The 13751-nt window shown below is 45.2% G+C and overlaps 1 protein-coding gene across 3 annotated transcripts in view; it reads right to left on the bottom strand.

Annotated features, from left to right (window-relative positions):
• Nucleotides 1-2075: 2075 nt before the first annotated feature.
• Nucleotides 2076-13751, bottom strand: part of BACH2 (BTB domain and CNC homolog 2) — a 194020-nt gene continuing 182344 nt past the window's right edge. For all 3 annotated transcript variants that reach the window (XM_030042099.2, XM_030042106.1, XM_030042092.2), the window contains 2 exons: nt 12242-12448; nt 2076-5081 (listed from right to left, as the gene is read on the bottom strand). In XM_030042099.2, the coding sequence (XP_029897959.1) occupies nt 4602-5081; nt 12242-12448 (687 nt within the window). In that variant the 3' untranslated portion in view covers nt 2076-4601. The remainder of the gene's footprint in view (nt 5082-12241; nt 12449-13751) is intronic.

The following is a 13751-nucleotide window of genomic DNA, read 5'->3' as shown; positions in this document are numbered from 1 at the left end:
CTCTGCTGCTCACATGGAGCTAAACCTTCTCTAGGCAGCCCTAAAATAGAGACTTTTAAAATGCTGCAGCCATGGGCTACAGCATTCAACTGGAGGCACCTCCAAACGCATTTCAGATCAGAAAAAAAAGGTGAAAGCAGCGCTCCTCATTGCAATGGTAGAGGACACAAAGTGGAGCAAAATGTGAGCTTGTGGAAACCTGGCAAACGTTCACTTCGTCTCACCGCAAAATTCACTACAGGTCTTCTATTCTCCAAACCCCCCCCCCCCCCTCTCTCTTCACCACCACAGCAGTGGATTACAAGACACCAGTGAGGATGTGGTGTTGATTCTGGAATTGCAACGCTTCACCGTGCTTTCTCCTAGTGGATCAGATTTCATTTTATTACAGGATTATAGTGATTCCAGCATGCAGATTTGTTTTATTTATTAGGCAATCATAAAGTTACATATTACAAAATCTAACTATATACCTAGGCATTTTAACGTCTATTTAAGCGCTGTTTAGAATACAGACTTGACGAAGTGTTGGAGTCCAGATTAACGACCACACTATCAGCATTAATCATTCCTCTGGCAGCAGTTAATCCATTTAGCAAAGTTACGTATCTAGTTCCCACTCTCCTTTTTAAAGAGAAGTAGCAGTTAGCATACTAATCACTGTGGCTTGCCTTCGCAGCACATTTTACTTCCTTGGGAAAAAAAATAATTACAAGGATTAGATCCAAAAATATAGTGCATCTTAAAAGCAGCATATACCCTTAGAAAGACATTTAATAAATTACTTGTACAATATATAAAATAATAGTTTTATACTGCAGCATCAAACTCTGACGCCTGAGTCATCACGTTAGGAAATCTGTGATATAAATACTGGGATCTCCTGATAACACATTTTTGCTTTTGTTTTCTGTTTTGTTTTCTCTCTCTTTTTTTTTTTCCTTTTTTTTTTCACTACCTTTTTGTTCCAGAATCAGCTTGCAAGGAGCTTTAATTGTGTTCAAGGCACCCCCAGAGAACGCAGAGAAACAAACACATTATATAGTGTAGTACTCACCTGACAAAGCATAACAAGCCTAAATGAAATGAGGTTTCCTGGCGATACAAGTATAGCAATGGCAAAGGAAAAGGAGGACTAGATACAGACTGGACAAAGCTTCAAGGACGCGCACGCCCACGAGAGCGGTGTAGTGCCCAGCGGGGAGATGGGGGGTCTCACCACGCCATTCCCAAGCAACGTCCGACAGACTGACGCTGCACATATCCTCTTTGACAAAAGCAAAGAGATTCTTACTTAAGATCATGGTGACTATTGGCCAAACTCTTAAAACTCATAAATACTGCCGTCAGTTGTTTTTGTTTTTTTTCTTTCCAATGGTATTCTTGTAGTCAGTTGTTTTGACCTCATGACAAGAACGGTTGGGTATGTATGTCAGCTGGTGTCCAGGTCTGAAACTAATTCTCCCAATGTCTTCCTTTAACGTTAGCCCAGTAACTGCTTTGAGAGCCGCGTGGTTCGGAATAGCAAAAAAAACTTAAAACAAAATAGAAACAAAAAACCACCACCACCACCACCAAAAAAACCCCACTGAAAAACCATGATACATGTAAATATAGGAAGCAATGACACAAAATCAGCCACTTCTAATGGGAAAGAATGAAACCAAACATCCAGAAAAGCTTGCAGGGGAGGGAAAGAGAGAGAGATGAGAGCAAGGTTGAGGAAGAGACACTTATTTGAGCAGTGGTTTTAAATATCAGTTCCCAAGGTAGAGGAAATCAAGAGACCCAGCACCAGTATGAAGCCAGGTCAAACCTAAGAGCTGCAGCGCAATGGGTTGTGTGGGTGGGTTTTTTAAACCGTTGGAATGAGGTCAAGAGTACCAGTTGCACATGAGTTGTTAGTAGAGTAAATCTTCATGTCAGGAAGCAAGTTAAAACTTGGTTTTATACTCATAAAACATTCTATCTATTCATATATATAGGAGGTCACTTAAAAATAAAAAAGGCAACAGAAAAACATCTTTAAAATACTGTGTCAGTTGACCCTTCCCTCCCACCCGCCCCCAGCCCCCCCAAGTAGCTATGACTCTATAATGTGATTCACATTTAGTTTTAAATTCTAGCTTTCACCATGGTCTCATAGAAACAAAACTTCTCTGCGAAGCACAGAACTGCTTTGCAACGTCAACGAATTCAAAGGAAAATCAAATCCCCCCCCTCGCCAAAGAGCTTCTCAGTCAGTTACCTGCAAAAGATGGCTGGGAGGGGGCTCAGATATTTTTAGGTTAAGCTCTTTTAAAAAGAAAGGACAACTCCTCCCCCTTTTTCAACCGTGTGAACTAGGAGTTTATGGCATTTGTATATTTTTGAACATTTAAAGGTAAGGATTTTGTACAGTAATGATTAATACTTAAACATAAATATTCTCCTACATTATATACTAGTTTTTCTTTGTACATGCGGGGAAAAAAACGTATTTTCAACAAACATGGCACATGCTATATGCATTTCCTCCTCGGTAGCTTGGCTACAATAGTTTGGGTGAAGAGGATAAAAGCAAGACTTTGTGGCGAGTTGGGTGACGGTCCATGAGCACAGTCTGAAGATGGAAGAAGTGGAGAGAGGGAGCTGATTCCTCCTCCAGGGTCAAGATGCTGATCTACTGAGTGCCTCAAAAAAACACCAGCGCACACCTCTAGTGTAAACGTTAGCACAGAAGACCACATTATCGCTTAGTGCTTCTGAGAAGCTGCTTTCCCACACTTTTTTTTTTAAACAGGTGTGAACAGCTGGTCATTTTTTTCAGCGAGAACAAACAATATCAGCCAGTAAAGCACATGACAGTTGTCATCGATAAAGCCACGCAACCTGGCACACGTAGGGCAAAGAACCACAAAATAAAAACTCAGTACACTTAGAATAATAATAATAATTATTAAAAAAGCATTAGGAGGATGTTTTTCTGTCTACACTGTACATACAGATGTTATGCTTGGAAAGCTGCTGTCTCACACAGTCATAACATGAGTCAACATTGCTTAAGTTACAAATCCAATACAGTTACAACTAAGCCAATTCACTGAGTAGTCTCCTTCGAGACAGCGCTCTTTTAGCTGCGGTTTGTGCTGAGAGGATCCTGGAACACAAGAATTTGATGGGTAAGCGACCGAATCAGGTGTTGGCAGATGTATGTTTTGCTCTTAGAGGATACAGTGCTAACTTGACTTCTGTAAGGAAACCAAAGTCAACAACTAGGGGTCTAATCCTGCAACTCTGCCTACCCAGGCAGGATCACTGACTTCACCAGACCCACCTCTGCAACTCGGGTCTGGTGAGGAAAACAGATAACGTCTGAGGACAGCTGAGGTGAGGCTCTGGGGACTAGCCGGAGCAGCAGTTGCTTCCATGAGTAAAGTATACAGAGTGGGGCTGGAGAAAAAGCCCCCCCAAGTGTATTGATGTGATCTCCATTTGCTTTACTTCGTGGAACGTATGATGAACTGATCCAGTTGTCAAATACTTTTTTCTCTAAAGAGTGAAATATACTTTCCCCATAAGAATCCAAAAGCATCATTAACAGCACTTAAACTTGGTTTGTGAAACAGAAAGAAGTCTGAATATAAAAATAATTCAAGCAGATTCTCTTTACAAATTGTATAGTGAATTCAGTATTTGGCAAGACCGTTTTTACTACATAATGAGCTCCTGAGTGTTTGTCTATTAGCTAAAACTTTTCTATTTTCTTTAAGCCATAAAGCAAAGAAAACCATATACTCAAGTTATACTGAAGTCACGACTTCATTTATGAAAAGAGGTTTGACCAGAAACTCAGTGCAAGTGGCAAAGTTGACCATTACTGTACAGTATCTGCAAGAAAATAAAATAACTCCACATTGCTCAAGTGGCACGAAATGGCTGTGCCAAAAAAATTGTCTATAATAAAATCTCAAATAAGTTTCCAACATTAAAATTTTATAAATAAGTACAAATCGAATGATATTGCTGAACTGCGAACCAAGAAAAAAAAAATTATCGTGTAACAAGTTACCAAACTAGTTCTAGCATCGAAGACAAAAAGGAATGTTGGAACTTGTTTATACAATAGAAATGAAAGCTTCCAGTTTGTAGGATGAGAAAAATTGAGGCATGCAGGGACTTTTGCATATGGATATATATATTTTATATATATTATATATAATATGTACAGTTTAGCTATAAAACTTTGATGTGTAAAGAAGCTGTCTTCAATGAAAAATTGAACATTCAGAGGAAATTCCTGAGTTAGGGTTTTGTGACATGGGCCACTGAGAAAAAAGCTGCGGTTGGGTCCTCAGAGGTGTTATGTCCATCCCTGTTAAGATTGAAATCAACATACAAAAACAGACAGTGTTGCCACTGCTTCGTTCCCTGCCTGAGCAAGGGATAGCACCATTGTGAAGAGAACTCCTGCTTGTAGAGAGGAGGGAATACTTAAAAACAGTATTGCTGCTAAGACCACTGTAGTGTGCACCAAATACGTTCTTCTAGACAACAAATGAACACTGCCACTGGCTGACTGAAGAACACCTGACCAGGTGTAACGTTAAGGTTACAAGTCACTAGGTGTAATCTTTCCTAGGTTGTTCATCTGTTGTACATTTATCAGTCATTTCCTGACAGAAGTCTACCGTGACCGTTTGGCTGCTCTGCTCTGGTGGAAGCTCTCTCTCGGTGTAAGTACCTGTGTCGGCTCCATCCAACCCCGCGCCGGCCGAACAATTTTCCGAGATGTTGTTGGGCAGCCAGGGTGCTCCCAATTGCGCCGAGCCTTGCTCTGAGCAGCACTGCATGCTTTCCCCGATGCACTGGGAGGTCACCAGGCTCTGCTCCACGCCAGCTGGGGAGGGGCTGATGGTGGTGGCTGGCTGTAGATCCAAGGGTCTGAGAACAGGGCAGTATCGGTGGAGAGCTTGTATCTGTTCCGGGCTCTGCATGTCTCTACACACTTCTTGGGAAAGACACGAGAAGTTGTCTAACAATTCTCCCATGCTTGCTTTCAGTTGGTTCCTTTCTGAGAGCAATTTCTCTTTCTCACACACCTGAAAAAGAAAGAAGGCATCTTAGGTTGAGGAAGGGCCATCCGCTGGCTATGCGTCCCAGGCACATATGCAGCGGTACCCAAGAAGAACACCAACAAGTCACAGTTATTTTTATATGGGCAGAGGAAAGGTCACGAAGACATCACATATTTGACCACCATGAGGTCTGCGTGGACTGCAGTTTGGGAAACATCTGGAGGAAAACATTTGAGTTGGAAGAGGATAGAGTCACAAGTTATTCCCAAGAGACTGTTAGCTCTCTTTGTAGACTAAGGCTGCTTGATGGATGATACAAAAAAGCTCCAAAAGAAACATTTTGATGGAGAAAAGCCATTACCCATCTGAACAGCAAGAAAACAGGGTTTAGTTCCTGAAGTGAGGATGTTGCAGAAGTTCAGTTCACCCTCTAACTGCTGGGTTGCTCAGTCAGGGTGGGTGCACCTGCTTGCCAGGTGAAACCCTGTCACCACTGAGAGGTGTGTTACTCAGAGAAGAGGATCTGAGTGCGTGCTCTGTGGCCTGCACCATGGCTCATTTTCTCATGCCCTGGTGCTTAATGGTTTGGGTTTGACCTAATCAACATATTTTTATGAAGATGCATGTGAAAACTCTGAAGGTTGGTGGGCTTCTTAACACTCAGTAAAACAAGCTCAATGTCATTTCCCCTTTGTTCTGCTCAGGCTCTGCCTCTTGTGCTCCCAAATGTCCTCCCCCACCAACGTCTAGCTCGAGCGTTTTCAGAGTTTCACTGTGTCAGCGGGTTGCTCTAGGAGGGGGTCGGGTGAAAGGCAGGACGGTACCAGTGAGGAGGAAGAGTGAGGGAGTCTGGTGGGACTTACTTTTTCAAGCAGGATTCAAAAACTGGGAAAAGGAGCTCAGGTCGTTCTGTATCCAGCAAAGCACTGGTAAGGTCCCCAGCCCTAGCTAGCGCAGGGTGCTGTGTGACGTGCTGCGGTGGGAGTCATCTCCAGCTTAGATCTCAGGTGGCCAACAAGCCTCCCGAGAGGTGAGCGCTGCCCTCCCCGTGCTCAGGAGGCAGACTGGCGGCTTAGGCACATTTTCACTTTCTGTCCCAGGAAGGTGGGCATACAGCTTGAGGGAGTAGATGAGATTTTGTGGAGTACCAGAGCTATTTCCAGAGCTGAGCTGGCCCCAAAAGTAGCGCAGCCGTGTGCCTCACCTAGTAACACTGCTAAACCCAAGCTGCCTCAGCATCTGAGGTGTGAAAACTCCACAACTCAGATAATCCAGCTATGGATGGTTGTTGACAGCTGATAGTATTGCCCTGGGTCCGAAGCCTGCACTGGAAGCATACAGCTGTGCGAATGAGGAAGAGAGCAGTGCACACGAAAAGAACTAACTGCTAAAATATTGATAAATCTATCAAGAAAGCATAAAAATAATAAAAAAATAAACAGATGCTCAAGTACATCTTGAGATAATGAATTATGGAAGAGAATATGCTGTGAGTTTGCAGGGAAAAAAGGGAATGTGAGTGGGTAGATGGATGAGTGAGGGAAAGCAGGCAAAAAAAAATTACCTATCACACTCAGAGGATGCGACCATTTCACTCACTGTCTGTTGTGAAACCAAGAAGATGGGTGACTTACAGGAAGCAAGTGCAAGGGGGGAAAGGGGTCTTTCATAAAAAAGACCCAGCTGAGTGAAAAACTCTTAAACCCTAGTACCATTACATAATTCAGGAGACTGGAAATTACTGGTCACTAAGTGGACAGAAGATGACAAAGGAATTTCCAGTGATCATGTATTGTGTGAAGTCAACTGGAGTTTCACTGCTGGTTCTCCTAAGAGTAAACGTAAGATCTTGAAGCAGACTACCTGCTTGGACAGCATGCGTATGGGGGGAGGGTAGGAGTGCTTGAGAAGCAAAATTAAAGTTGCATGAGTTTAATTTTGCAGCTTTATATTCTTGCACACCTTGTGACTGTTTTTACGAATGCCCCTTTTCAGAACGATGCACCAGATCCCACAGAATCATAGAATCACAGAATCGTTTAGGCTGGAAAAGACGTTTAAGATCACCAAGTCCAACCGCTAACCTAGCACTGCCAAGTCCACCACTAAACCATGTCCCTAAGCACCACATCTACACGTCTTTTAAATACCTCCAGGGATGGTGACTCCACCACTTCCCTGGGCAGCCTGTTCCAATGCTTGACAGCCCTTTCGGTGAAGAAATTTTTCCTAATATCCAATCTAAACCTCCCCTGGCACAACTTGAGGCCTTTTCCTCTTGTCCTATCGCTTGCTACTTGGGAGAAGAGACCGACCCCCACCTCGCTACAACCCCCTTTCAGGCAGTTGTAGGGAGCGATGAGGTCTCCCCTCAGCCTCCTTTTCTCCAGGCCAAACCGCCCCAGTTCCTCAGCCGCTCCTCACAGGAGCTGTGCTCCAGGCCCCTCACCAGCTCGGGTGCCCTTCTCTGGACACGCTCCAGCACCTCAGTGTCTTTCCTGCAGTGAGGGGCCCAAAACCGAACACGGGACTCGAGGTGCGGCCTCACCGGTGCCCAGTGCAGGGGACGATCCCTGCCCTGCTCCTGCTGGCCACACCATTTCTGACACAGGCCGGGATGCCGTTGGCCCCCTTGGCCGCCTGGGCACACCGCTGGCTCACATTCAGCCGGCTGTCGACCAGCACCCCCAGGTCCTTTTCCATCCACTCCTCCCCAAGCCTGCAGCGCCGCGTGGGGTTGCTGTGACCCAAGGGCAGGACCCGCACTCGGCCTTGTTGAACCTCACACACTTGGCCTCGGCCCATCGCCCCAGCCTGTCCAGACCCCTCTGCAGAGCCTTCCTACCCTCGAGCAGATCAGCCCTCCCGCCCAGCCTGGTGTCACCTGCAAACTGACTGAGGGTGCACGCGATCCCCTCGTCCAGATCATTGATAAAGGTATTAAACAGAACTGGCCCCAGTACTGAGCCCTGGGGAACGCCACTTGTGACCGGCCACCAGCTGGATTTAACTCCATTCACCACAACTCTTTGGGCTCAGCCATCCAGCCAGTTATTTACGCAGTGAAGAGTACACCCATCCAAGCCACGAGCAGCCAGTTTCTCCGGGAGAATGCTGTGGGGAATGGTGTCAAAGGCCTTAATAAAGTCTAGGTAGACAACATCCACAGCCTTTCCCTCACCCACTAAGCAGGTCACCTGGTCATAGAAGGAGATCAGGTTAGTCAAGCAGGACCTGCCTTTCAGGGCCTGATCACCCGGTTGTCCTGTACGTGCCGTGTGATGGTGCTCAAGATGATCTGCTCCATAGCCTTCCCCAGCACTGAGGTCAGGCTGACAGGCCTGTAGTTCCCCGGATCCTCCTTCTGGCCCTTCTTGTAGATGGGCATCACATTTGCTAAGTTCCAGTCAACTGGGACCTCCCTGGTTAGCCAGGACTGCTGATAAATGATGGAAAGTGGCTTGGTGAGCACTTCCACCAGCTCCCTCAGAACCCCTGGGTGGATCCCATCGGGCCCCATAGACTTGTGTGTGTCTAAGTGGTGTAGCAGGTTGCTAAGCATTTCCCCTTGGATTAAAAGGGCTTCATTCTGCTCCCCTTCCCTGTCTTCCAGCTCAGGGGGCTGGATACCCGGAGAAAAACTGGTCTTACTATTAAAGACTGAGGCAAAGAAGGCATTAAGTACCTCAGCCTTTTCCTCATCCTCTGTCACTGTGTTTCCCGCTGCATCCAATAAAGGATGGAGATTCTCCTTAGCCCTCCTTTTGTTGCTAATGCTAATGTATTTATAGAAACATTTTTATTGTCTTTTACGGGAGTAGCCAGATTAAGTTCTAGTTGGGCTTTGGCCCTTCTAATTTTCTCCCTGCATAACCTCACGACATCCTTGTAGTCCTCCTGAGTTGCCTGCCCCTTCTTCCAAAGGTCATAAACTTTCCTTTTTTCCCTGAGTTCCAGGCAAAGCTCTCTGTTCAGCCAGGCTGGTCTTCTTCCCTGCCGGCTCACCTTTCAGCACGTGGAGATGGCCTGCTCCTGCACCTTTAAGGTTTCCTTCTTGAAGAATGTCCAGCCTTCCTGAACAACTTTGCCCTTCAGGACTGCCTCCCAAGGCATTCTGTCAACCAGGTCCCTGAACAGGCCAAAGTCTGCCCTCTGGAAGTCCAAGGTGGCAGTTCCGCTGACCCCCCTCCTTACTTGTCCAAGAATCAAAAGCTCTTATAATTTTGTGATTGCTATGCCCAAGACAGCCTCCAACCATCACATCACCCACAAGTCCTTCTCTGTTCACAAACAACAGGTCCATTGGGGCACCTTCCCTAGTTGGCTCACTTACTACATATCGCTACATACTCAAGTCCAGCTTGCCAAATAGAAACTTCAGCATTTCTTTTGAAGAATCCCACACCTCAAAGGCTTTTCGATCCCTGAAATTCAGCAGGGATCAGGCTCACAAGGTCACTCATACGCCTTTCATTCATTTCCCTGAGATCTGTATGTGTGCTGGGGAGAGAAGGGGACTTAAAAGATTTATTTTGCCTATACACAGTTGATTATGTTAGACAATAACAGTAATGTCACAGGATTGCATAAAGCCAATAAACCCAAATTAATTTTCAAGTGAAGGCTACAGGTATCAAGCTGAACCCCCCCTTGCTGCTAGTCCAGCCCTTAGAGTGCTGCCCCTGGTGCTCTGCTCTGGAAAATGAGAGACATGTACTCCTCCCCATCATCAGCTCAGTGCAGAGGGACGGGCATGTGCAGCAAAGACTGGACCTGCTTCTCCTGACAACCTGGATGAGGAGCTGCTCTTTCACCCTGCAGAACCTCTGACTCAACCTGCACGCACTGTGAATTATGCTTGGTGCAGGAAGCTGTTGCTCACTATTTTGTTTATCTTTGATGTTTAGTTTGTTTTGCATCAGTGGAGCACTACTCTGAACAATGTGTTGATTTTAATTTCTTTTTTTTCCCCCCAGGGCTTCAGCAGCACGGCATCTGAAGGCTTTGCAAGCCTTGATGATTTAAGCCTCCCAACCAGCTTGTGGGGTCAGTGTCACCTCCCTGTTACAGACGGGAAGCAGACAGGCACAGGCAGTAAGTGAGTAACCCAAAGTCATGCGGCTTTCTGCCATTTGTGAGGTGACGGTAACTCAGCTTCTTCCAACAGATCCCTGTGTCTTTCACACTACGTTTGCTACAGCTTGTGCAGAGAATGAAGCACAGCGAAGCCTACACTAAAGGCCACTCTCTACACGCAACCTGTTATGACAAGAACAAGAAGTACCCCGCTCCTCAGACCCACTAAGCTCAAGCTACAGCTGAGCATGTTTTAAATATGCACATAGACATTTAAATCAAAGACTGCAAATAACCTTTAATTTTAATGGAAGCTAGGTATGCAGAGATCTCAGTAATGAAATCAACTTCAGCTCCTTTTGTTTTATCTATGTGAATAAATTAGTTTATCACTCCAACCCCTGGATATTCAAAGGCTGGGTTTAATGCTGGACTCCTAAATCTATGCTGCATAATTCAATTAAACTGTCCAGTCCTGCATGTTGCACACCCACACTTCTCATAACAGCTGAACTGGTACTATTCCATTATTTTTGACATCTCAGAAAGCTTTTAAGACTTTTAAACAGATGAGGAGGTGTTAACCCATTTTGAAGTTCCAGTGTTGCATTTCTCCCACTGAGCGACACCCTGTAGACATGTCTTACCCCACGACTCTTGTCTCAAGCTTTTTTTTGTTGTGTATCAGCTTGCTTTCTCAATAGGCAAGGGATGGCAGGGGAAGAGGAGCACAGCCCTCAGACCACAGGGGCACTGTCACAAAGGAAGGGAGTTTTTTCAGATAAGGTGCCTATGCTAAGACGTCTACATCTGACATGGCTCTCCAGGTAATCTTGTTTAGCAATGGAGAAGAGCAGGCACTTCTGGGCTGTATGTAACCTCCTCTGCTGCAGGATGAGACAACTAAGACTTGACAGGTATCTATTTCTCTTCACTGACTATAAAGGAAACCAGGATAACTAGCTCCAGTGCAGATGTCTATATTGTAGACATCTATGTTTAGCCACCAAACCATACCTGAGGTGTCCATACCATGACTGTAAGAGAGAGGCATTTCCTGAGCAGCCGTTTAGCCTCACTCCAGTCACCTCACTCCCTTAGATTAAAATGTGGTAGCACTGCCCACTGACACCGTGGCACACAGGAGACCTGTCCCCAGATGTGCCCTGGCCAGCAAGCAGGGCAGGTTTTGCTCTTCTCTCCACAGCAGACTACTGCCAGAGACACACGTCAGGGAGGGTTGGGGCAAACCAACAGTTGCCACCTGAACCCAGTGCACGGGATGTGAAGGCCAGTGCACTGGGGAGGAGGAACAGGCTTTTTGTGTTAGATGGTCCTTGAATCATGGGGGGGTTCACTCCATGGCACACCAGGAGCGTTAGAGGGAAGAAGACAGCAGGAGCAAGGAGGAACATACCCTTGCCATCTCACTGACCTACACCAAGGGATGCCCACTTGCCTGGATATTCACACTCCTGGCTTTTCAACTCCCTTGTTATTTCTGCCATTTGCTCAGTGAATGAAAGAGCTGAAAAAAAGGTATAGTGAGCTGAAATGTCCTGAAAACACTGAGCTGCCTTCTAGCACACCAGAAAGGAAGAAAATCTCTATGTAGAGATGAAGCTGGCCCTGCCACACCACTGTCTGGACCAGACAGCCTCTGAAGGTCTCTTGATACCTATCTCTTTCGAGCCCTCCACGAAACCCTGACCAACAGATTGTTATGGTAGTTAAGCATGGAAATGCGGCTCGGATCAGGATATGCCTTTGTGGATGCACTGTAAGCACTGGGGGTAAGTTAAACTGCACGAAGGGAGCTGCGATACAGGCTTCCCTCCACTTCCAACTCACTCAGCAATCTGCTCTTGAGATATCAAAATAAAGAGATATCTAGGCCTCCTTCCACTGGAATTTTGTGTTTTCCATATATATATAATATGCACACACATAATAATATATATTTGTATATTGAATTTTCATACTAGTGGCTTTGCTTACTTACATACGAACTGACTGAACCCACTAAACTCTGGACAGGAATTGCTGTTGGTGCCCTGCAAGCTGCAGCGTGAGGGCAAGCAGGGCGGCAGCGAGAGCACAGAACTCACCAACTTGCGGATTTCACATTCTAGGTTCTGAATACAGTCCAGTTTCCTCTTGCGGCAGCGCTGAGCTGCAATTCGGTTCTTGCTGCGCCGGCGGACGTCATGGATGAACTCGAGCTGCTCTGAGGTTAGCTTGTGCATCTTTATCATCATCTGGAAATCATTCCTTGGAAGATCTGTGATTTGATCAACAGGAAAAGGAAGTTTCACCTAAAACAAACAAATACAAGACAAGAGCAGAGAGTCATATTTTGCTTGCTGAATGCAAGCTGAGCAACAGTGAGCTGAAGGATGATTACCTATGCTGCCACTCCCTAAATAAACAACACACCAAGTTTTGCATCGAGCAAGTTTTTAACACTCCCTTGTAGCACGTTGTGGAGGTCCAGCTAGTAAGGATCAGATTATAATTGTACTGAAATCAGCAATATAGGTGAATCCCAGGTAACAAATTTCACCTTTCTAAAAAGCTCTACTAACAGATCTCCTTGCATTAAAAGAAGGCTCCATCCACTAAGAGACATGGCCTTTTGGAAACAGTGAAGTACCTCACTGCTATTAATTTCAAACTAGTTTCAAGGAATGGGCTATTACTGCAGCAGGAAACCTGTTTCTGCACGGCCTGTAGGACTAAAAGTTTGATTAGGTGTGACGTTAAAAATACAACCTGACACCTCAATTAGGAAAGGTCATCTAATCAGCATTTCAACTAAGCAGTACACCATATAAGAAGAAAGGGTCAGAGGAATGTGATGCAACTTATCCTACCCTGCTAAAATATACGCATTTTGAAATAAACCAGTATTTGCTGACATTCTAATATTTTTGTAGATTGAAGAGCACCCAAGTTGAATTTCTTGGAAAAAAACCCGAATGGTCTCAAACCTCAGTTACTTGCAGTAAAACATTTTTCGTTCGGGCCATGAACTGCCATCCAATTTTGACCGTAGACCATGCGACTGCAGCTCCAGGTTCTGACTTCCGGAATTCCAACCATCTCTCCAACTCCTACTGATTATGCATTTAAGCAAAGCAAAACATGAACCTCCTGATGGCTTGGAGCAATGAACACACACTGTCTCAAAACCTGGAGAATGGCGGATGTGCTCAAAGACTTCTGTTAGCCTATTTTCCCCAAACCTATCAGCTTGCTCAAATCAAATCAATCTCCCTACAAACCTTACTTCACTTGTAGCTGGAGACTGATAACATGACTATCAAAAAATTAATGCTCCTTGGTGGACTGCTGTGTTTGGTGGTCAAATAAGAATCAGATGACAACGCTGAAGGATATGACAACTGAGTAACTTGATTGACCCCCTTTCTTTTTTTTGAGTCATACCCATACTGCCCAAAAGATGGCAGTAAATATTTACATTTCTGTCCCTATTTGGTACAATCCAATGTCTTGTACAAGCCTATTCTGCAAGGAGGCTACCAAAGAAGATATGACTTAAGTTGCTCCAGCCAAGCAAAAGATAGAGACTGAAAAGGTTCTTTTGATATTTAAAAC

Source organism: Aquila chrysaetos, chromosome 2 (assembly GCF_900496995.4).
Source record: "Aquila chrysaetos chrysaetos chromosome 2, bAquChr1.4, whole genome shotgun sequence".
NCBI classification, from domain to species: Eukaryota; Metazoa; Chordata; class Aves; order Accipitriformes; family Accipitridae; genus Aquila; species Aquila chrysaetos.
Note: the sequence above shows the minus strand (reverse complement) of the source record. Positions and strands in the feature narration are given on the sequence as shown.